Source organism: Trachurus japonicus, chromosome 3 (genome assembly GCF_045865225.1).
Source record: "Trachurus japonicus isolate A0001 chromosome 3, Traja_1.0".
In the NCBI taxonomy this organism is placed as follows: domain Eukaryota; kingdom Metazoa; phylum Chordata; class Actinopteri; order Carangiformes; family Carangidae; genus Trachurus; species Trachurus japonicus.
In genome coordinates this window covers 33,405,187-33,430,341 of record NC_140909.1, presented here as the reverse complement: position 1 = coordinate 33,430,341, position 25,155 = coordinate 33,405,187, and the positions used below count along the sequence as shown (strand labels likewise).

General features: G+C 41.6%; 1 protein-coding gene across 1 annotated transcript in view; it reads right to left on the bottom strand.

Moving 5' to 3' along the window:
* The window catches only part of LOC146990254 (protein kinase C-binding protein NELL1-like), a 293,390-nt gene extending 276,024 nt beyond the window's left edge, over positions 1–17,366 (bottom strand). Inside the window, exons 1-2 of the mRNA XM_085771287.1 lie at positions 17,144–17,366; positions 16,479–16,607 (exon numbers count right to left, since the gene is read on the bottom strand). Of these exons, the coding sequence (XP_085627413.1) occupies positions 16,479–16,607; positions 17,144–17,192 (178 nt within the window). The 5' untranslated portion in view covers positions 17,193–17,366. The remainder of the gene's footprint in view (positions 1–16,478; positions 16,608–17,143) is intronic.
* Positions 17,367–25,155: the final 7,789 nt, after the last annotated feature.

Here is a 25,155-nt window from a genome sequence, read left to right as displayed (position 1 = left end):
GATGACCACAGAAGACACTGCTGTCTCCAAGATAAACAGATGGACTTCTGTATTCATATCTAACCAAAGCACTGAACTTTTTTTGTAGCTCCAATATGGAGACATACTGTAGCTTCTCTCTAGCATCATGTCAAGTTAAGATTTAAGATCTTTATTTGTATTTAACTGTACATATTGTTTCAAACCACTGCCTTCAGCTTTTGTAACTGAATTTTTTTCAGCCTATCAGATAAATTGTTTTTTCAACAAATCACGGTTAATGTAGCTATATTTTGCATCAGATGAGGGCGAAAAAGAACTTGATTAACACACCATAATGAATGATAATGAACTACACTGCGGTCCAGCTATGTTCAAGGTTTATAGCTCAACCAGTTGTTGTTTTGGTTTTTTTTAGAACTCATTAAAGTGGGGCTTCATAGACAACGGCAGAGCTCATGCTGCTCTAGCAGGCATAATTGAAACCAATAAAGCCAACATAACACTGAAATCAAACCCTGTCTCTCCTCACAACTGTTCTCCCGCTGGTTAACATTCATGTTCTCAATGTTTTCAATTTTCATCCTGTTTCAACAGGGACTTGTTTGACATTATGTTTTTTCTCATCAATTTCTCATTGATTTTAAAGACGTCATTCCTCACATTGTGGGGAAGTAGTGTATTTATCTATGACAGGTGTCAGTCTACTAAATAGGTACAGTTTACTTCACATATTTATATGGGCTGGACATATCTTAACTTGCTCCATACTACATAGATTTCATATTTTACACATTTTTGGTGTTTACACAGTGGTGGTTAGCTGTTACAGTAGATGTACATGATGTTTGCATGTTCTCCCTGAGCCTTTGTGGGTTCTGTCCAGGTACTCTGGCTGCCTCCAACAGTCCAAAGACATGCACACTAGCCTGGTGACTCTAGGTAGGTGTGAGTGTGCTGTTTGTTGTGATAGACTGGTGACCAGTCCAGGGTGTACCCCGCCCTCGCCCTGTGTCAGCTGGGATTAGCTACATAAAGCAGTAGCTCCAACAAACTGCAGGCTCTGCTTGATAATTAAGCATTCTTCGGTTTCCTACTGCTCCTTCTTAGAATGAATGTTCATTTGAGGTATTTTTATGGGTTTGACAATATTAACAAGAAATTCTGATATTTTCCAAAAGAATTTCCACTTTTGCCTCTAAAGCAGCGGGGAAGCTGAAGAAGAGCTGAAGCTGAAGAATGCTGCCAAGAGCTTTTGTGCACCCAACCCTTTGGACCTGATAACTAGTGGTCAGCTTGCCATGAAAAATTTATCAGAATGCTCAGTGTCTCCAGAGGATGACTCTGGCCCACTGACCTTTCCATTAGGTCAAAATTTACATTTCTACACACAAATTATCAAAATCTCTTTAGTAGATTGCCAAAACATTTGAACTGGAGCCAATCCCTGCTGACACTGGGCAAAAGAACAATGAACAAAAGAAAGAAAAATAAAACTGGATGATATGTTGCTCTCAGTCATTTAAATACTAGTGATCAGTCATGCTCTAATGACATTAACTGGGCTCATGCATGCTCCCTAGAGGGTGAGGCTTTTCACCAGTGCAATGTAAAATCTTACAAATTCTGGGTTTTTTTTTAGTTCTCCAGTTGACATAAAACCAAGACAACTGGGTCCACTGTGATTTTTATTCTTTTTTTTTATCTTCAGGGCAGTAGTCTACCAAGTTTACTTTAATAGCATCCCATCCATTTTAAACGGCATACACAACCTCTAAGCCAAGACTGACACAGTAAATATCATGGGCTCTAAGGTGCACAAAATACGCTGCATTAGTCTGACAGCCTGAAACGCCAGCTAATGTCCTATACAAACTCACACCTGTCAAGTTCACTATATTGAAAACAGGGAGAAGCCTAAGCAGCAAGCACCTCCCACCTGTTTGGAACAGTTTCCTAAGATCCAGCAGTGGTGAAACTTTCTCGCCCCCCCCAAAGGCATGTGAAGTTTCATTTGCACTTTCAACATGAAAATCAGCCAGATTAGTCTGGCAAGGTGTTGACATGGCAAAAGCGATATGCTCAGTGTTTTCCCCGGCATGTTACAGGCTTCAGCTTCAGTTTAAAAGGTTGTCAGTGACACCTTTTGCCTTGAAGCTTTCATGGCTGCATCTCGGGGTATGCTGAATTACCACCGACGTGCAGCAGTAATGGTGTCAGTGTTGTCCTGGTAACCAGCTTGTAGGTGTTCACGGTTAATCCATGATGGACCGTGAGCACATTGGGAGATGAACCCAATGCAGCTAAACTCGTGACACACTTTCCCTTTTCCCCTTTGGTAATAATACTTTATCCAGAATAATGATTTGTGGTTATGCTAAACCATATTTATTTGTCTGAAGTATTGTTAGCTCAACCAAAGTGGATCTCTAGGGTCTGACAGTTGCAAAAAAGAAAAAAGAAAAAAGCTGACGACTGCTGGATGGAGATCTCCTATTATCTCACAGACACTGTTTACTTTCCTGGTAAGATATTATTTATTTATTAGAAAAAGGCAGCTGGAGAACACGAAGAAAACAAAAAAATATAAAGGTTTTCAGAAGTGTGGGGATGAAAATGAAAGGTTTTGTTTAGAACAACCAATTTTTACACTATGTAATATACAATGTACAGTCTATGCGTCTGTATGTATTTGTATGTATACAGTAGCACCACAAGGAGCAAGTAGTCCTGCAACAGATGGTCTGGCTTCCATAGAGAATATCAACATCATGGAGTTGGATCACATGAGCAGCCTGGAAACACTTAGACTAAATCTATACTGTACATAAGAGCTATGGCCGGTTCTCCAGGGATACTGGAACAACTTACCTGCCAATTACCACATAAAAGTGTGAGCAGACATAAATATTGCAAACACTGATTTATTTATTTATTTCCTCTCTCTTTTTTTCCTATTAATAAATAAAACCTACTTATGACATACTATACTGTATGGTACATGATGTGCATTTCAAAAGCTACAGAGGGTTTACGGTAAGAGGCGATTATATGGACTAATGCAGTGATTGTGATTTCAGTAAAAAAAAGTTGCTGTTTATTTTCAGTCGAAAAAAATGATGTGATATTCTTGTACTAAACAAACATGCACCTTTATGTCTTAATAATATGACTTGTCCGCCAGCGCATCTGTACCAACACTATGGTACTGACAATGCACAATAATGTTGTGACCAAAAAAATAAAGCAGCTCATGTAACATCAATATTGCACTTCGCCATATTGCAATTTATTGTGCAGCTCTAGTAAAGTTATTCAGTGGAACAGTGTGGCAGCAAACTCAATTGGCTAGCAGGATGCTAATAGTGAAAAATATTTGAAATTCTTCTGCATTGTTGGTAATAAGGTAGGTTGGCTACTCATCCAGACAGCATCTCCCACATCATGTCCATCTGGTACCAAAATAACAGCACAACTTCCAATTCTAATCAATGCTAGGTTATAAAGCCAACTGAGTGAAATTGAATGCAATTACAGTGCGACAGTGATACCATCAAAACTAAGACAATCCTTGCAGGCAGTAGAAAAGCAGGCTAATTACATTGGGGTTCTCATGGAGATAGGAAGGTGCTGAAGGCTCGTTCATGCACCTTCCAAGAACAGTTTGAGGCAACAATAAATAGACAGGGTTTAATTGCTCCGTGCTGAGGTTACCATGTAGGTCTCCGGTCATGCAGCCGAGATATTTAAGCGCATTGGATTGCAGATGTCATTTCTCTGTGTGTGATGATGAGCCAGGCCTTAGCGTGAGCTGCAACTGCTTTCCAGACAACCTGCCTTGTTCATAAGAGAAAAATATGATGGTGCTGCAAAATATAAACAAAACAGCACAGTTTGCTGCTGTCGAACGCGTAATAAAAAAAAAGGAAAAAAAGAATAAATGCATCCTTAAAGGAGCCAGCAATCGAGCCTCCTTCTGTGCACTGAACTCTGTGGGGAGCTGCAATATGTGGTGTTTTTATTAAAGCTATAACTATTTACTGTGCATGTGTAAATGTATTTCTATGTGTTTCACACTAGGATAAGCTGGGTGAGTCAGACTTGCAGTTTCTACCACCACGTGTTACAGTGATTAGAACAATCTCTGGAGCCACGTCAGCAGCCTGGCTCAAAATAATCATTTAAATTCTGAAAATGTAAAATTTTAAGCGGAAGTGCAGCTAATAAAACAGCACCGTGGGAGTGTAGACAGCCCCCGTGTGCGTGGTTAGGAATTGTAAGTTTCCAACTCCTACTGGTTAAGACATTTGAGACATTGAAACAAGTGAGCTAAAAGCAAAATCCAACATCTGTTTTAAACAGGGCTGCCTATATTTTCTACTAACGTACCCCATCCAAATAAGTTTAAATATGAAATCTATCCAACAGGAAATGGTCAGGGAGGGGGAAATGACTACAGTTTGAGGCCAAAACTGCACAATGCAGCTTCATCTCTTGGCTTCAATGCCAGAGATTGATCCTTTACAGTAAACCCTCACTATTGATCCTGGACCCTGGAGACTGTGATACTCCTGACCAATTATATAGATTTTTAGTCCGGGTGTGCCAGATGAGATCATGTTTCCCACAGCCGACCGAAGACACTTGTGTCTGGCCCTTGTTCCCGTGCGCCGCCTTTAATTTGACAGCAGGGGGGCAACAGAGACACGTCTGTCCCTTTAAAAGATATCACCCTCATGTACAATGAATAATTCAGATGGAATAATTCCACCGAGGTTCCTTTGAGGTGGGACCAGTGTCTCGCCTCCTCCAGCAGTAGGACGGCCAGGAAGCTCATACATAAAAGATGAAAGGTTTGATAGCCTCCATTGGATTCAGCGGCTGGGATTGTGCGCTGTAGACTTTAGAGTTGTAGCCTGGCTTAGCTGCTCCTGTGAAGTGCCCACAGCCTCTCGGGCCTGGCTGCATGGGGCTTTCTCTGTAATATCTGTGCCATATGCAACACGGCTCCGCTCTGCAGTCGGGGGGGGAGAGGTATAAATAGCAACAACATGGATGCAGGAGAGAATGAGACCTCACTCCAGTTCAATCCAAACCTGCAGGAATGGTGCAGAAACAGCCAGCTACAAAAAGAAATAGAATAACTAAAGGTCATATTGTGTTGTTGCTTCATTTGGATTCATCAATATTTCTAAAATGTGTCATCACCAGTCTCTCCTCTTTTAGACCAGGCACTAATTTCTCTGTGTCATCTGCAATTGTGAGCTAAATCCAGCTCTCTAATTTGCCTTTTTTTCCCCTTTTTCCATTCTGTTACATGCAGCTTAGTCTCATCTTCACCGTGAGAGAACAGACAGATCTGTTCGACTGGAGCCAAACCTTACGCCTGCCCAATCGCCTGACACAAACATGATAACATTTCACTAGAGCACATCAAAGATTGGCATATTTTGACTTCCTAAATTAGGAGTAACATGTGCAGCGCTGATATGCTGAGAAGAAAGGAAACCTGTGGTGGTACATGGATTTATCGGGCTGCCTTTTTAACCTTCTACTGTCTTCGGTTAGCCCAAGGGTAAATATGCAATACTAAAAAAAACATAGAGGCCAAACTGTTTGGTTCAAGGCATTTGTCTTTTGATTAAGTGTCAAGAAACCATCTGCAAAGAGACAGATATAACTAGCCATCTATTCAAATATGAACTCCTTCACCAGTGCAGAGTCAATGGATTAAATCCCTGTTGGTACCAAAATGGGCAATTGAGTTTTCATATTGATTTATATATAGTGGCCGTGGGTTGACAAGGAGACCTGTCAGTGGAAGATTTGATGGAGGTTAAAACACCACTTAATCTGTGGCGGCGAAATGGAACTTTGAGTCATACGGTAGCACAGAAGATGCAGACGAAACATTAAGAGCTGAAACGCACATCACTCCACCAGCATCTGTAAAAGCGACTGTGTTAGAAGAATAACATTTAACGTTAACCCTTTTATAGAGCAACATTGTTAACAGAGTGCTGCACAAGCTTTTTAGAGTCAGAAACACAGAAGGTCATACAGCACTGTCAATAAAGAGTTCAATTTCCCTGTAATGCAGGTGACACAGACAGGCCACAGGCCATAGATACAGTAGGGGAGAGATTTTTCCTTCAATTCCTTCATTCATTCGTACATTGAAATCACCATTTTAAACATGACGGAAACAACAAACCACAGAAAAATCTTATCAAAAAACTATTTCAATAACAATTTTATCGTCAACCTTTAATTTGGAAAAACGATTCAGAACTACAATGTGCATGTAGCTCATTTCTGCAAAGATTATGACTAAGCCAAAACATGTCCTTGCAATTTTTTTTTTCCTTTTACATTAGATTTCCCTCCTGTATAAAAAAAACAAGCCTACAGGCCATTTGTGCAGCAGCTTATTATGACCCATAGTTATGTTTTGCTGTAAAGAACAATTAGCTTTAATATTTGTGACAGGAGTAAAGGAAAAAGGGCAGTGACGTAATATAAACAACAAAGTCTACTAGGATATTAATGAAGTCATTCTTATCTTATCTTCTTATCCTATCTTATCTTAGGGAGCAGTTATTTTAATCATGCTGACAAAAGTATAGGACACTACTCTCAGAATGGTCCACATGTTTATTATTGCAACCATGACAACCTGGGTCTTGGTGCACCTGCACTATTTTAGGAGACAGTCCTCTGGGTCGTATCAGAGGGCTGAACAAAAACATATATGGTTGTTCAGGTTGGAGGAGTTGCTGTAAGAGACGGCAGACATGGTGAGACAGAGGGGTAAGACATGCAACTCTGGACTCTGTAGCACAGTGTCCTGCCTCACTGCAGTTATATAACAAAGGGGGGCAAAGGGGGAGGGTATATGTCAAGGGAAATCCATTGACAATTACACAGGCGGCCAAGTGGAGGCAGAAACTATTTTTCCCTTTATTAATCAGTAACCTGTTGCTTGTGTTTTTATGTGTAGAGTCTACAAACCAATTAGTGTCGATTTAAAAGATTAAAACTGATGAAACACCTCTGTAACACAAGAGAGCAAGGCACGGTGAGCTGTTTCCCTACACACACCACACACACGCAGCATCTGGTGAGGTATCAGATCAGAGATTTAAGTGCACACTCCCTGATGGATGCAAGACAACACAGACAAAAAACTTACACCATTACACATAATTAGGAGCCCTTCTATTCAGTGTATTGAGGGACAGTAATCACTGTAATCAGCAGTAATCGTCCTGCTCGGCCTCAATTCAGACTTCAAAACTTGAGGGAATCATCCCCCCCTCCACCCAAATCCTGCAATTACAGGCCATCACATGAACACGTGTAGTGGAGACAGATTTATTGTTCAGGGAATTTTCTCTCTTTCTTTTCTTTCTCTGTATTTTTTGGGGCATTTAATGACAATGAAGAGAGACAGAAAAGCAGGGAACGAGGCTTGGGGATTGACATGCAGTAAAGATTATCTCAGTCGAGGGTCGAAACGGCGATCACTACTTCGGGATAAACCACTGCTTAAGTTGCGGTCAAACCATTCGCCGACTGCGCATCGCCCGTTCAGAAAACTTTCTTCTACGTTCATCACCCATTCTTCCTCTGGCCGGAAAGGAATCAGCACAGTTCTAGCCGGAAGTTTACTCAACAATGTCTAAACGTGTGAGGCACAGGCCAATTCTGCATCACCTTCTCTTGATCATAGAGATGATGACAATGATCTCACTCGGACTGCAAAAGTTTGAAACCCCGCAGCATCTCCATGGGATACTCTAGGGAGATGGTCTGCATCTCTCTCAGGGCCAGCTGATGTGGTTGACCATACTGTCGTCCTAAGGCTGCTAACGCCATACGGAAAGGCTGTGGATCATGTGCATAGGAAAGGGCAATATGGCAGGCAGAGGGGAGCTGTAAATGATCCAATAGGATGTGAAATTTGTACAGTTCAGGTTCCTCTGCTGGTAACAAGTTAGTCAAAGCCATCTTCAACAGTATATAAACTCATGAGGGTCATCAGGGCTGAAATAAGGGAATGAGGGTCCCTCTACACGTGTTGAAGACCTGGAACCCAGAGTTTGTTGCACATGCAGGAGCCACAGGTAAAGAGAAGCTGGGATTGGGAGGAGGGAAAGTGTGGGACATATGAAAATGGAGCTGGCTGACACACAGAACCTCAAGCTGGTGAGTTGATGTTCTCACTTAGCTGAATTTGCTCCATCCATTTAAATTCATGATGGGAGTTCCTACTGTGTCGTTCTCATATTGCCTTTTGACAACTGCAGAGAAAGAGAAGGAAAAAAAACAAACCTGTTGCATTCACTTTTGGGTTTTATGAGCGAGTGCAGGGAGAGAGATAGTAATCTCCTGTTAGCTCCCTGAGAAAAAGGGAAAATTGCCTCTTACTCAAAACCCAACCTGCTTTGTGGGACTATGTTCTGATCCCCCGAGTGCTCAGTTTCATTGTCAGTGTTTCCTTCTCTGATTTCTTCATTCCAGTGTGATTGGCACTTTTTTTTTAAAAACCAAATCATTTCCATATCAAGCTCTATTGTTGCTGCACTGCAAACAAATCCCAATGATGAATAGCTCCCACTATAAATTACTGCATGCAACCAAAGTGCGGACCTACATTATTATCCAAAAACTATTATGATGACAACAATGAACCACACCATTCCACTGTGTGACACATTTCCTCATTTCCACCAACAAGCCCACTGTAGTTCACTTGTCCCTGTCCCACACACCACCCTCCAGCTGTGAATACTGAAAAGACCACCAACTATGTTTGAAACTGCAGGTGAAAAACAGTCCATGAATATACATTTTTCCCTCCCTGTTTGCTGAAGATATACTTAAGTCCTTATACATTGCTGCTTTTGGTCTTTTTAATGGGGTTAAGTTTTATCCTTACCTCGTAAATTCATCAAAAAGTTTCGCCTGAGATCATCTCTTTATAAACTACTCCAAGGTGAGCTCAGTCCTTCATTCATCATGACGCAATATATAGTTTTCTCTTCTACACACATTGGTCTGTTTTTCCTTTTCACATATAAAATAATTCATTGGTTTGTTCGGTCGATGCTGCTCCAGTTTGGGCTTTGTCGTGTTGCTGGTAATTGTAGTTCAGGTCAAGGTTTCACCAGGAAGCGAGGTAAGGCAGCAGCTGGTTACCTTCTGTGTTCTGCTGGTAATAAAATGCTAGCTGTAACTGTGGGCCTCTTGTTTGAGAAACATTCAGTTTTTCTTTTCTATTGGGAGCAACTGCTGAAATTGAGTGATTTTCAGAGTCGCTCTTCATAAAATACCTATTCCAGCTTTAACAAAACACATTTTTCCCCTACAACAATACAGTACGACAACGGCCCTACACAAGATGTGGCTGCAGCCGCTTGTGAACTGATCCAGAAAAGATGCTGGATAGGAGACCTCTGTGATGACTGCTGTGATTACCACTCAGCTTTGTGTGGTGCAGTGGAAAATGTGAACTGCTCCAAAAGATTCAGTCTTAAATGTTTGACTAAAATCGAGAGAGCAAGTCTGACATGGTCAGCAAAGACGAATTAAACCTGAGGTGTTTTGAACAATTGATTACTGATTATAATCAACAACAATACATGATCTGGAGACAGTCTGTGGTAGCAGAGTCAAGTCTAACTCTTTTGCATTGTGCCAGTACAAGTGTCAATTTGCCAGAGAAAGCACCCTTTCTAAAAAGGTTAGATTCAGTTGTAGTTCGATAAATCCTGTATAACAGACCAGTCACTTTATTTAATTCGGTGTCACTTGCAAATTACTCTCTTACTTAGGCAATCAGTCTTACAAATCAGTGGTATAGGCTTTGCTTGTGAAGCAGGATTTGCAGACTTAGAGGGTAGCAACCATCTGCTGCATATAGCTCTGTTCCATATAAGCTGCTCTTCATCTACATTTGGACATTTTTTCAGCTTCATTTTTTGTCCGTGGAATAAGTTTTACATTTTGTGAGGCACTTGTTGCAGCGTGGACAAAGCATGAACACTAGGGGTGTCACGATTTCGATTTTTTATCGAAATCGATCGAAATGACGTCATGATCTCGAGCATCGAAGTCAAAGAGAGGATCGACGACCCCCCCCCCCCCCCGCAAAGCTACAACTGCCCGTTGTCCCCATTGCGCACCAAGCGTCTTGTCAGTCACTGGTCCGAGTTTTCCTTTACTTTTTATTTCGAGACAACACTCACTCATTATCTCTCTCTCTCTTTTTTTTTACCGGCGGTGTCAGCTGCTGTGCACGTCTGCACCATAGACTGTAAAAAGAATGGACGTAGCGTCCGTGACGTCACCCATTGGTTTGGGGGAGTCTGTTTTGTGCCGCTACTACGGGGGTTTGAGCCGCGCCATGTTGGATTCTACTTGCCATATTTGGAGCGGTGCGGCCGTTGGCCGGCCGAGAGCCCGCCCACTGGCCTCGTAGCAGCGGTCGCCGGACCTGTCACTCAACGGTTCTGCGCCCTAATTGGCCAGAACTTTAAACCTAATAACAGTAAAACGGTAGAGTTTTAAAAAAATTCACCCCCCTCAGAGTGTGTGCGGGGGTAGAAACTATCGGTTGAGACCAAAAAAATGAAATGTACCAGGCTGTAAATATGTTTTTTTAAGCTGTAAAATCGGCTATTTTAACATGGGGCTCAATTGGAGTTGCTCCCTTCTGGAGCCAGCCCCCAGCGACAGCCGAGGGGATTGCAGTTTTTTGAACGCGGAAGTGAGCTTCACTCCTCAGACCGACAACTGCCCCCTTGGTCTGCACATGTTGACTGGCTCTATTCCAGCCACGTGATTGGTTTGGCACGGCGCAACTCTCAATATCATTGGCTATTTGCCAAAACATGGATGAATGAAAACTATCGACCACGTCTCATATTTCTATCGAAGAAAAGTTATTTCACAATTTATAGCGTTTTATCACCCAGCCCTGGTGGGCTATTGTCCCCCTCCTACCTGGGAAACAGGAGGGAGACACAGCTCTAACTACACAACACCGACAAGCACTGAGAGCCGCATGTTGCAGAGACGTTATAAGATTAAAAAAAAAAAAAAAAACCCGCAAATAATAAGCCGACGAAAAGGTGCAATTTGCCACTTTTTGTCGATGTATTATTTGCGGGGGCTTTCAGGGATCTGGTGACGGTGGAGGATCTGGGACTGATTGACTGTGGGCCAGTGGCCACCACCAGTCTGATCAGGACCTGATCATCAGGTCCATGGCAGCACAGCAGCTGCAGCTCTGCCCCGCTGTCTGTCACATGACTCTCCGTATCAGCGCAATCTCGTTTACATTAAGCCGACATCAGGAGAATAATGAGACACAACGGTAAATTAATGAAAATAAAATTATGATAATGTACAGATATAAATATATTTGTTTCAAAACCTAGGGGGCAATTTTGGCCCCTGGATCATGATTTTTGGGGGCATGTTACCTTTATATTGTAAAGAAATTATTTAAATGTGACCATTAGTGCCTAATGTGATACATTATGGAAATTGCATCACTTATATGTAGCCCATCTTTTGAAATAAGATTTACTGTACAAAATTTGATGAATAAAACCAATGATCGTAGACTAGACTAGTCTGAAAATAGCATAGGCGTCTGTGCTGTAAGAAAAAGAAAAAAAATCGAGAATCGAATCGAATCGTGACCCTAAAATCGAAAATCAAATCGAATCGAGGATTTGGAGAATCGTGACACCCCTAATGAACACAGTGTTTAATCATCTACAGTGATAACATAGGTCTCTGCAGCATCACGAGCTCTGAAAAGTTCTAACAATCAAACACAGTGCAGGTATCCCACCCACATTGAGATGCATCATCATTTAAGAGAAAGGCTAAGTATGGAAACATCGATTGGACCCTGATGAACTTCACTGGATTGAACGTCTTGTTACTCATCGTGCTTATTTAGAGTATGATAAAGAGTCATCTTGTATCTGTCCATTTAACATGGAGCTGGAGCTGAGCAATGAGGGGAAACACCTCTAACCTTAAGTATCACCATTTAATTAAATTAAAAAACACATTAAATGTGAAAAAGTCGCAGATTTCACATTAACTGCAGCAGCAACTTCTTCACAGCACTCTGGTTTCCATGCACATCATACATACAATAAGATTTCCTGTGTTAATCAGTGGGCAGCTTTATATAACTGATACAAGTGGTATGGCACAAACAAAGACATCTGTGTGTAGAACAAGTCCTCTGAGCATTAATTTTCACTGCTTAAATGAACACTTTCCCTCTCAGCAACTTCTACAACAATGAACGATTTCCTGTATTTCCTAAAGCAGCTTTTGGGAGCATGAAGACGTAGATTTCAAGTAATTAGTGGCTGTTAAACAGAACTTCAGCACCAGTGCTCAAGAAAATCTTTCTACAATTAAATTAGCTGGATATATGCTGTACATGCAACATGATCCACAGGTAAAAACAACAAATTATGCCTTGAATTGACCCAGAAAAGCAAAGTGCAAAGTGCATCAACTACAGTATAGCTCTTGTTCCAGTGTGAATTTCTGCTTTAAATGAGATTGGAAAAACAGGAAATCTGATTGGAATCGACACTGGGGTCGATTAAAAGTTAATTAAGGACCATTTCAGTCCAAAAACTAGTCCACTGATTTGTCATATGTTAAGGATAATTGGTCTAAAAGGCTGATAGGGGTGCATTTATAGATCTGAGGGATATCAAGATCAAGACTGCATTTGTTGTTGCCATGTGACTATTTAACATTAATGACTCTGAGCACCAGAGTCAATGGAGAAGAGAAGGATCTATACTGACGATGTGTTCACAATTGGATACGTTTCCAACATGTTCTGTAAGTCTATCAATTTAACAGCATGTATATAACTTAAATAACCAATTAATACAATTCTTCAACAGTTCTTTTGTTGAATCCTACAAAATGAAAAGGGTTTATCAAATCAGTGAACGTTTTGTAATGGTGCAAAGGGAAGAGGAATTTCAGAGTAAAATTTAAAAAAATGAAACTAGTGATGGAGAAGTGTATTATTACTTGAGTGATTCTGGCCTTGTGACAATCAGTTTATAAGTATTTTTAATAGGTAATATTTTTAATACAGATGCCCTGTAATGATGTCACTTGTTATCAAAACTGCCATTCACTAGTACAAATACAGTGATTTAATATTTTAGCATCTCTTGATAGCTCACAATAAAACCTGTCTATAGTCAGACTTGTGGCCCTGTAAAACTTCATCATAATACTGTACAAGTTACTCCAGTGAATGCTAAAACAGATCCTTGAAAATAAACTACATCTAACACCAAATTAAATGTTATGCTCTTAGTTTCTGTTTAAAATAAATGGCAACAGTCAGATTCTGTCCAAACAGACCAGACAGAATAATTAGACCCAATCCAAAATCCATGGACATGAACAGCAGCATTGCAGCAGCACAATGCAATTACTGAGATATGAAAAGCTGGAATGAGTAGTAATACATGTCCTCTCCTCTACAATTAACAGCTCACACGTCTGGTTTTAGGTCATAACACACTTTTTTCCCCCAGTGTTTAAAAAAAAAATTGTACCTCCAGATTGGATCTATTCAGGTATTATAGAGTTTGACACACAAACAGAAAGCAAACAGCAAATACAGCAAGGACCCCACCTGACCTAGTCAGACTGAATGGGCTACAATTTGGAAAACAGCCCACGTCAGTTCCAGAGTCAGAGGTCCCAGTCGCAGCTCCAAGGAGCAGAGAGCCCTTTCTCTGGGAAACAACACTGTTTGCTGCAGATTTCATAGAAATCCATCTGACAGTTGTTCAGGTGTTATATAAAGAGTCATATCAAGAACTGAGCAGCCTTTAAACAGTTTGATGAGGAGAGCTTTGCACGATTGAAGCTGCAGCGGTTTGAAGTTGAGATGCTTCAGTCGGCACAGAACTGACAGGCCAACAGACCCAACATCAACCCACAGGGGGATACCAGAATACCAACTGACAATCACCATTAGAGGAATTTTAAATCTAAATCAACACTAGGACAGGGAGGTGGGTGGGGGTGCGAGGGGTCTGAGTAATGAGGTTGACAATCTGGGTTCCAATGTAGGATGAGAAACTAGGTCACCCTTCATCTGGACAAATTAACTGTATTCAATATATCACACAAGTTCCCACAATGTAAGGGGGAAGGAGCAAGGAGTGATAAAGAAAAAGTACGAGCCATAACAAATATGCAAATTCATTAGCAATTAGCTGAGCTTTGTTCCCTGCTATCACTTCACGGTGGGTGATTATTAGCATTTTCCTTTCTTTCAACGCAAGGTCAGATCACCCATCAAAACAAGGACCTCTTAGCGGAGGCTGCATGTCTTTACTGTAGTAAACGGGCTTTCATTAAGTGAGCTGGTGCCTTATTCTGCAAAAAAAAACTTTATGAGGGGAGGCTTAAATCTATTTTCTGATGCAAGCCATCTGTTGTTTGTAAATCAGTGTCTAACTGGGAGACCAGAGAGACTGGTCCCAGTGTCCAGCCAAAGACACTGGCAGAGCACTCTCTTTCTCTCTCTGTGCTATCGACACTAATTGGAGCACCGCATTGCCCTTTTTTTCTCCCAGCCATTTCACCAGCATTACAATATGTTCCTCCGCTATTTATGCAATCAAACAGATGAAATATGATATTGAGCTCAGTGCACAACATGATTGCATACAGCGTACATAAATCACGGTGAATAATCACTGACCCAATCAGCTCCAGCGGCTCCAGCAAAGCTTCTACCGGGCAGTAAATCACTGGCTGCTTGTTGCTGTGAGCTATTGCACCGTCCACTTTACCAGGTACAGTAGGAGAAAAGTAGTTTAGTAAAGTATAGTATAGTCGCTGGAAGTTATACTGCAACTTTGGCTGCAGCTGCTCTCTGGTGCCATCTGGGTTACAGCGGCCATGAAAGCGGCGCAAGAGGGGGGCAAAGTGTTAAATAGGTCACAACACAAGCGTCCACTCCAAAAACTCATAGGTCCAGTTTTCCCCACTGGACTAGCCTCCTTTTCCCACACTCACACTATCTTACTGCTGCACCTCAACCATGGGAGCCTGGAAACCATGAGGGGAGGGGGGGGCAAGTAAAAAGTGAGGTTGTGCATCCTGTATAGCCTCCAGAGCCCTGAATCTTGGACAGCTCCACCTCAGCAGAGTTGGCCAAGTTGCCCTGCCTTCATTCATACTGAGCCAGTGGCACACCAAGCCAAGCACTCTACAAAATAAGACCACATGCATTTGCACACACGCGCACACACACACAAACTCTGCACTTGCACTCTGCTGATATGAGTCTCAATACCCTTGCTGCTTATTTTGGATTCAAGCTGCTGGTGTTTGTGCCAGTATCTTTGAATTTTCACAACAAAAAGTGAAAATTCTCCAGATTCTCCATTTCACTCCAACACTTTTTTTTTTCATTGCGTTGGAACAACATTGAACTATTAATGTGAAAACTCATACCTGCCTATCAAACTGTTGGAAATGATACTAAATACCTGAATTAATAAATAATCATTTGTTTCTGTGCCATTTGTTCCTGCTTGGCTGCAGTTCAAAAAAGTAGAAACACTTGAAACAACTACTCGCTCTCGCTCTCTCAGTCACAGATATGTTTCTCTCGGTGCTGGTCATCCCACACTTTCTTCATTCTACTTCAAATCTACTGATGCATCCTCTGCTTTAAGCTGAAGGCACAACATGAGAAAAAGAACATGCTGCACCAAACACCACAAGTCCCTGGTGAAGTGCAGAGGAGCAGCTGAGCAAAAAAAAAAAAAGCAAACTTATCCCCTGACACTGGCCTCACAGCTCACATCACCCTCCCTCAGCAGGGTTAACACAGGCCATCAGTAGTTTATATTCCCATTAGGGTTTATGGCTTTGACGTGTGTTTGGAATCAGGATCTTGTTTGTTTCTTTATCTTTGAGGCGCTCAAAACATCTGAGCCACACGCTGTGAGCCCATCGGGGTCCTCACAATGTGATACACCTGATATCGATTAACCACCAGTTGTTCGGATTACACAACACTGAATGTCACTGGATAGAGTGTGTAAAAAAAAATGTTTTAAAAATCCTTCACACACAAGGCGATCAAGTGTGTCCACGATAGCCGAGGCATCTGCTGCCTGGGATAAATTAAACGTGGAGTAATTATGAGAGGAGGCTCCCCGGAGTGTTCCGCCTCAGAATCCGCGCTAATAGTGTGACACCAAAAGGTGTGGCGCTGCATGGCTTTGCTCAAAGAACTAATGAAACAAACACCAAAAAAAAAAAAAAAAAAAAAAGGGGGAAAAGCGTGGTTTGCGTGTGTGTCTGTGCCTGTGTGTTCAGCCATGAAACAGAAGACAAAGACGTTTGCGAACTTGAGTGCGCGACTAATGAGGAGGAAATTGTCGGAGTGCGTGCATTACCTCGGAAAAGGAAGGCTTTGCTGCTGTTGTGAAGACCCGCCACTTGGGTAATTCCATAGGTGGCATTTGCCAGGTCAAGTTCATTGATGATATCAATCTGGTAGTCTTGATCTGATCCGAAAGCCAAAGCTGATGGAGAGAGAGGGAGGTTAGAGGATGGGAAGCGGTGTGTTCAGAGCCTGCTGAGAGGATTAAACCTGACAGGGTTTTAACTAAAATCCTAATACGTTTCACAAACAGACATCACTGCTTATGTGCATTTCACTGCTTGTGGGAAAAAAAGTCACGCAGTTTTAATTTCACACACAAGGGCTGCTGATGCTGCTCACTGAGATGCACAGTCCGTAGCCGAGACCATCACCTGTGTTCTCCACGGACCGTGGGTGCACGGTGCGCACCCGTTAAAAGGTAAAGAAAAGGTGTCCTCTCTTCCACCTTAACTGCGTGCTGTTATTATTTTCAAATATTAACTCTACAAACCGCAGCTGATTAAAAACAATAAGCTGCGGTTCAGACACTATCAAAATTTCTGACATGCTTGCGCTCAAGGTGCAAACTGAGGAGCGTAAAAAAAAAAGAGAAAAGAAAGAAAAACGTTCTGAATATTGTTGCTCGTGAGAAAATTCCTCACTGCGACTACAGAGAGCTGCGCTACTTGTACTTACCTGGTTTGGTAAAAAAGAAAAAGGATAACAAAGCCACGTAAATATCCATTTGTGTTGGAGTTGCGCTGTACAAAGTCCTCAGCCGTGCGCTCCGCTGCGTATCCCCCACTAACTCGCTCTGGTCCGTCTGGCGCTGTGCGCTGCTCTCACCTCTCCTGGATGTGGAGGAACGGAGGAACGATCCACAACACACGAGCAGGGGTTCCCACTCTGCGCAATCCGATCAGTTTATAGCGTCTGAAGGCGTCCAATGACTCGGAGCCAGGCGTCGGCAGTGACAGATGTCTGCATTTATTCAGGACAGCCACCAAACTCAGCCGCAGGAGGAGAATCTGAGGATATTCTCAAGCGAGGATCTGTCAAGTTCCCCCCGGTTAGACCACTGAAACTTCCAATTTTGGAGGTGAGAAAAAGGCCTTTCAGAGGAAAAGTCTGTGAGTGAGGGATGTGGGAATTCTCTGGGAGAGATGTGGGCTGCACCCACTCTCATTGCAAGAGGAGAGATTATTCTAAGAAGCTCCAGTCTCAAGGGGCAGCCTGAACAACATCACATCTGGCACAAAAACAGGATTTATTAAGATACTGTAGTCTGTATGTTATAGGCTTTCTCTGTATAATTATTTAGTATAACAGCACAGACACATCAGCAACATGAGTCCCGCCTCATGTCTTTGCATCACACAGCAACCCCCCCCCTTCCCAAATCACTTCCCCTGGTTCCCAAATCGAACTCTGCCTCCCACCTCCTCCCTGCCTGGGAGAATCCCTGGGATTTATAAGCACCGCTGCTACAGTCCTCTTTCCTCCAGGGCCTGTCCTTATTGAGAACCATTAATCATACCCTTCTTCTGCCTGCCTCTAATTTGTGTACACTGTCAGGTTGTCTGGGTTACCTGCACCAACAGAAGCTGATGAGGGAGAGAACAGCGGCGTCTGCTTAGTGATTATGGCAGTTACACATTGTGCGCCGCCTGCTCCGCCTGTGCATGTGTGCTCTACACCGGGGGAAGGTGTAATGTCTGCTTTGGGATGCAGGTCACTGTTCCACCCTCTCAAATTAGACTGTAAACAATAGCAGCATTCGGCGATGCCAAGCCCCTGATCCAAGAGCGAAAAAATCTTGAGAGGTGGGGGGATAAAAACACATTATTTGAAATTACAGGTTGCAGAGCAGCAAGGAGAGAAGGGAGGAAGGAGAATTTAAATTGTTTGTGGAAAGGTGGTGTGGTTTACAGACAGCATCAGTCATGACTTTCATATACTGTAGGTGTAAAATAAGATATTAAGCTTCTTTTTCCATGTGTATAGTGCAAAGGACATCTGGATATCTGCATTTTAAAACTTGGCTAAATTAGTATTCGGAACGTCTGGGTTATTTCAACGACTACAAAGTGCAGCCAGGGCCTTTTTTGCATTTAAATATAGACTTTAATGAACTAAATTTTTGTCAAGTGGACATTGTAAAAACATTCACACTAATACAAGGTTTCAACAGTCCGCTGTGGACACAGGGATCTATTTTTTTAACGAAGCTCTGTTCAAAATTAGTCACAGCAATTATTTTTCTTATGCTCTATTGATGCACTTTCTTTCCCTTCCTCCCAATCAGTGAAGGCGTTCTCCCTCTTTACTTGAACTCTTCTGATTTTGGCCGTGACCTCTGCGCAGCCATCTTGTCGCTGTCAGAATTTTAAGATGTTCCTGCCTCCATCTCTCTGAGCCATCCTCTCATTGTCCGATTGATGAGAGCCACCGCTGCGGCTCCACCTCCGGTTCGAGACTATATTCTCAAATGAACAACTTATTCATTTGTTCAAAGGGATCAAAGATGTGTTTATTCTACATGTTTCTTCTGACAAGATGACATCCCCCTCCTCAGAATTTGCCAGCAGGAGCAGTGTGATCTTGTCACATTAAGTGTCTGACTTTGTTGTCATCCTGCTGATAGGGTAACCAGATCAGAGGAGTCTCATAAGCTTAATTTTGGAAAGCAATAGAGAAGGGAATTATGGCTCTTTGGAGAGAGCTGGATTTTATGGTGCAGCTTTTCTCGGAGCTGGCTCATCGTCGCTGAATGCCTGTCACTGACTCACTGACGGAGTGGGTGAAGAACTTACACCACTGCTGTGCTTTTAAGTGGTGGTGAAGGTATCCGTTGACCCTGCTGTAAAGAAACTACTTGTGAGTTTTTGCTGTTGCTACATAGCCAGCGTCGGCATGACAGCCATTTATTAACCAGTCTATAGGAAACACATTGAGTTCAGCATCAAACTTCATTCACCAAGAGCTGCATCCAACAAGCATTATGAACTTCTCTCCTACTGAGCACCACTGTAGTCTCCCATCTACCCTGAAGATGTAGCGCTGCTCAGAGGTTAATTAAAACCTCTTGTCTACTGACCACAACAATGGCCAAAGCACTTGTCAAGAGACAATCTGAGTCACATAATCGCATTAACTTCCACTCGTGCCTTCAGTCATATTTCACAGCAAAAAGTTACACAGGGGGACTTACAGGATGTGCCAGTTACGCAGTGCGGTCCCATGAAGGAAGATCACAACATACTCGGACATAGATACGGTATGATCAGCTGTAACAACGGCGCTGCTAAAAAAAAAAAAAGAAAAAAAACATGACAGCCTCTGGTGGGTAAATATGTATTTATGAAAGCAATATGTGATTTTTGCTAATAAAAAGCCAAATAAGCTACATACTGTCCCTTTAAGTTCTTTCTAAATAATGTGAAATCACAAGAAATTAGAACTTTGTTAAGACGTCACTCCAGAGTTTTTCTACAGCTTTGTGTCTCTTGAAAAAAGATCAGACAACCTCCGTTCCACCTACTCCACAGCTGAAGGCTTCACACATTTTTTACACTTTTAGACTCATAAAGAGATAATCCTATGTGGTTCATGACATGAAAAGGAAACAAGAGAGGTGAGGCCTCCATAAAAGGCACAAGGTCTGACCGAAAATAGTTGGAGTGTACTCTACAGTATGTGAATTATGTGCAATGACCTTCTACTGTACTGTATATCAACCAAGTTGAACATAGGGGAGTGTTTGACGCAACAAGTTTCACAGTGCAATCACTCCACCATAGTGAACAAATCAAAAATTGATGGAGGTACTTTTTGAAAAATGGAGTGACCTCTCCTTATTAGAGACTTAGTGAGTCTGATAAAAAACAAAAACAAACATTTTCCATTGTTCTTTCTTACTTTCTTGAACTACTGTAATCACTCCTCTGCGTCTGGCCTAGACTTCTGAAAATACTACGTTTTCATACACATTTTCAATTTAAGGATGTCTAAAAATCAACAAATCAGTGTTTACTCCACTGATTAGTGTGTTGACACATGCTTTCTGCCTCTGTGAAGTGCCAAACCTAAAGTGAGAAAGGAGGAGACGGAGCAAGACAGAGAGAGCGACAGAGAAGGCATGACTGGCAGTGGCAGGGATATGAATGTCAACAGGATTAGCTCTATAATTCTCCAGATTGTGCGATTGCAGTGTGGCCCAGCTGTTTTCAATCTACGCTTGTCAACACAATGCCTGCCGCCGTCCTGCAGTCACACACGGCGAGGTCACCGGGAGAGGTGCAGCCAGCGGACCCTTTCTAATCAGGGAACAGACAAGCGAGACACCCAAAACCACACAGACAGAAATAACCAGGAAAAACAGCACTCGGAAAGCTCATTTGCTGCTGGTCCTGTATGGCTGCCTGACAGAGACAGAAGCCGCCCCTCTGAGGAGAACAGCCGTCATATTAAACCCACAGGAGCCGAGATGGTGCTCAATCACTGATGAGATAAATGACGTTTAGCAGTCCTTCTATTTTATGTGAGGGAGCTCATATTTAAACCTACCATGCTTTGTACTTTGCCTGACAGTCCAGTCTGATAACATCATGTCAGAGTGATACATTTACCTCCAAACTTGGATGACCCATGACTTCAAATCTTCCCTGATAACTTCTTTTGTAAGCTCAATCTTGAGCAAGAGTAGCCTTTTCTCTCCGCAATTTAACCATGTCCAAAAGGTTATGTATTAGTTCAGGCCGTGGGTGTCGGTGCTGTGTGAGCTACAGTAAATGTAAGTTCGGGATGACATTGGACACCCAGAAATGTAATGTAATGGTGCAATTTATTCTCATGTAAGCATATGAAGGTAGTCAGAGAGTAGAGAGTGTTCTCTGCAGAGACAGGTGAACGGCCGACTGCTGACATCCTCTGTCTTCAAGGCTGCATTTTTAATCTTGTTTTAACTTTACCACTCTTGAAATGCTTAAAATAATATATGACCTAATTTCAAACACAGTATACAGCTCTGGAAAAAATTAAGAGACCACTTTCACAAGTGTTTCTTAAAAGCATCTCTACATGTATGACAGTCATTCTTTTCTTTTCTTTTTTAAATACCAACACAAACACAACTCATTCTACTTAATGAGACACTGATGAGGTCATCACCTGAACCAACATCTGGTTTTATAGGAAGATTATAAAAACCACTGCTGGGATTAAACATTGACATTATCCCACTAAAACTGATTTATAAACGCTTCCTGAGTTCAAATATTCTTGCTGTGTTCTTTAGGAATAAATATGAACATGTTTTCTTTGCATTATTATTATTATTCAAGGTCTGAAAAGACTTGATATTTCTGATACTTAGACTAGTTTAGTCATTAGCCAATAAAAGCTCTCAATGACCTTTTTTTTTTCAATTTTGGGAGAAATGTTGTTGGTAGTTGATAGAATAAAACCAAAAAAAAATCAATTTAATTTTACTCAAACACATACCTATAAATAGTAAAACTAGAGACACTGATCATTTTGGGAGTGGTCTCTTAATTTTTCCAGAGCTGTATTATTTGATTGTTGTAACAATAGATAGTGATAATAAAAACTAATATCTGAATATCACATTATTTTTTACTGCAGCATTCAATCAAATACTTGGTATTTTACACACAATGTGCAACTTGATATGTCTGTATTCTAACACCGTCTAAAGGAAGCGGTGGTGATGGTGGTTTACTTCTCATCTTGTTGCAATGATAGAGGAGTACTCAAGCATGTCGCAAGTACACTGTTGGGAGAGGTTACAGGTGCACAACTCTGACAACCCCACCTGTACCCAGGAGTGAAGCAAATTACACATTTTAAACCAGAGAGAACAGGGAAACACTGCTGCCCTATCTGGTGTCACGATGTTCTTTACTGAGAAATGCAATGGTTTGTACAATGTTAAATCTGGTAGTGATGAAGTGATTCTATACACGGGAGCTAATCAGGTTTTTCTCCCCTGTTCTGTGAACTGGTTCTGATGAAACACTAGTTTCTTTTTGAGACATATTTGTAGACTGATTGTTAGCTAGTAGATGTTTGCTCGAACCTTGATGCATCCTGATTGATACATGTGGAAAATAAATACGAGAATAAGAAGAAAAGAATATCTTAATTGATAAAATTATTATAGAAAATATGTTTTCTTGTAATCTAAAATCAAAATATTTATTTCTAAACTAAACTAAAATCTTTTATCCCACTGAATTTCTCCTGGTGCCACACATGTGCACTTTCTGAATCACATTGTTTGCCATTTAGTAGCTGTAATCAAAAAGCTCCATTTCAGCTTCCAAACCAGGATGTTAAAGGCCTCCAGTGACAGAGTATTTGTATTAGTGGAGCTCAAACCGATGTGTCTCCGGCGCCAATTGTGTCCACTGTCAGGAGACTAAATCTTCTTGCTCACAATAAGCTGAGTAGACAAGACAGAAATGACACAGAAAGAGCTAACCTTCTGATGAGTGGCAGTTGGGCTGAATATTACCACTCAGGGAATAGAGATCTTCACCAGAGTCCTGCTGCTGAAGAGCCATCATTAATTGCAGTATTATAAAACTCAAACCATAATACCCGAATTTGCAGCTTTCCATCAGCCTGATGGAAGTGCTGTGTTGAGTGCTGCTGCTCTGTGCATCAGGTTTGAAGGGCTCACTGCTTTGTTAATCTCTGCCATCGTACATCACTGCCTTCATCTGGATTTGAATGAATCTACCAAACTGAGCTCCACACAGCGTGATGGCTTGCTTGTCCAACTCCAATTCTGGTGAGCTTCAAACAGTCTGAATTTGGTCTGGACTGCAGACAAATGGGGAGAAAATCCACATTAGTGAGGAGCTGGCATGCGCTGTATCATAATTTAGTTGTGACCGTCTGCACACAGTGACAGTTTTGTCTTAAGAGGAACCAAGAAATGGCTTTGGCTGTTCCCGGCTTGGCTCTATATGCTTCTCCTCTGAAGTGGTTAAAACTGCAGGGTGGAGGTGAAGCTTCAGTAAACAGTGTGTGTTGTTCCGTTCAGTTGCACTGGAGAGCTTTTGGTCCAGTCTGGATTTAATAGGTCGAGAGGAGGGGGTGGAAACTGTGAGGGCCATGAGCATGCACCATCAGGGCTCGGGGCAGCACCACGGGGACACCTTAATGGTGCTGAAGGGAATCAATGTTTTAACTTTGTTTTGTCAGCTGCAGTTGGAGACTCATTGTCTGTCACTTCTCCTGGATCATGATTAATCTGTTCCTTGTGGGTACTTTGGAAAGAAAGAAAAAAAATGCTGCACCACAATTAAAAAAAATGGTTTCCTATATTTAATAATAGGGAAAGAAATGGTGAGATGGAGTATTTTCTCTTTCACTCTAACCTGCTGTGAAAGCAGAATAAGTTATGGATTAAATGGGCACCAACGCTGCAGACCGGTGCATTGTTCTCAGAAACTGTTGCCAGGAGGCAATTATCGGGTCGCACAGAAAATTCCTAGCTGACATGATGGGCATGAATTGTCCCTGCAAGTTTGGTGGTTTGATTCCTTTGACAAATATAGCAGCACTTATCCCAAGCATGACCCACTTTTGCTCTCAACTTTTTTTTTTCCCAGGCAGAGGTAAACACAGTTGCTAGACTGAAAGAAGCAGCATCTCTCCTACAGAAGGCAGCGGTGTGATTGGAATGACAACTTGCTGCTGTATCACTGTTTCACTGAGATCAGATCTCTGAAGCTGCACACAAAAGCTCTCCAATATGAAGAGGACCTATGTTCAAAGACACAAAACAAACAGCTAAAAGAGCAATAATGTTCTTCTTCCAATTACTGACATCTAGTGATTAAGGCACGCATCACACTCCTGGTAAAATTTTAAAAATGACCATGCAAACATCTTAGCATATTTCAACTCCCTTATTTTTATGTCTGTGGATGTTTATTTTTCTTTTTTTCAACAAATCCCATAACCATGAACGGACTGCTAAACAAATACTGCCAATGGAGCTGAAGCCATATGATCCCTCTGTGCCACAGGCTGTAATCATGCAAATAATGACAACACGCTGCTATTTAGTTGGGATAAGGTAATAATTTAGCTTGTTAGGATGCTAACACTAACCGTAAATGGGATCATTGTCATTAAGATCCATCCTCTGGGCACCAAGAATATATGCAACATCATTCAGCTAGAAAAAAAATAGATACAGTATTTGGTTAACATAACTCCAGCTATATTATTTAATTATGAACAATTATATACAATTATGAACAACTGATGCTTCCAGTTTATGTTCCACAATCTTTTCGATTTTTGGATATATTTCCCTGTGTTCATTATCATGCTGTTTTCTATGGAGTTGTAGTTTTTGGTCTGCTTAAAATTCAGCAACATCCAAATGATGTATGAAATTATTACATTTTACTGCAGGGATCAGGAGAAAAGTGCAAATGAAACACACAAAAAAAGTGTTTCTTCCAGTGTGAACACTGAGAGTACACTGTATTCTGGTCTATTTCTTCTTGTAGTTTGTTGTAGATTTTTTTTTAGTGTGCTTCCTCTGTGACAGAGTCCTCCTTGTGTGTATGTGTTGAACTTGGCGTAAAATGTTGATGCTTAAAAAAGAACTTACTCTTCGATTCTGCAAGACTGGCACCAAAACCTGATGTGTACAAGTGATGTGT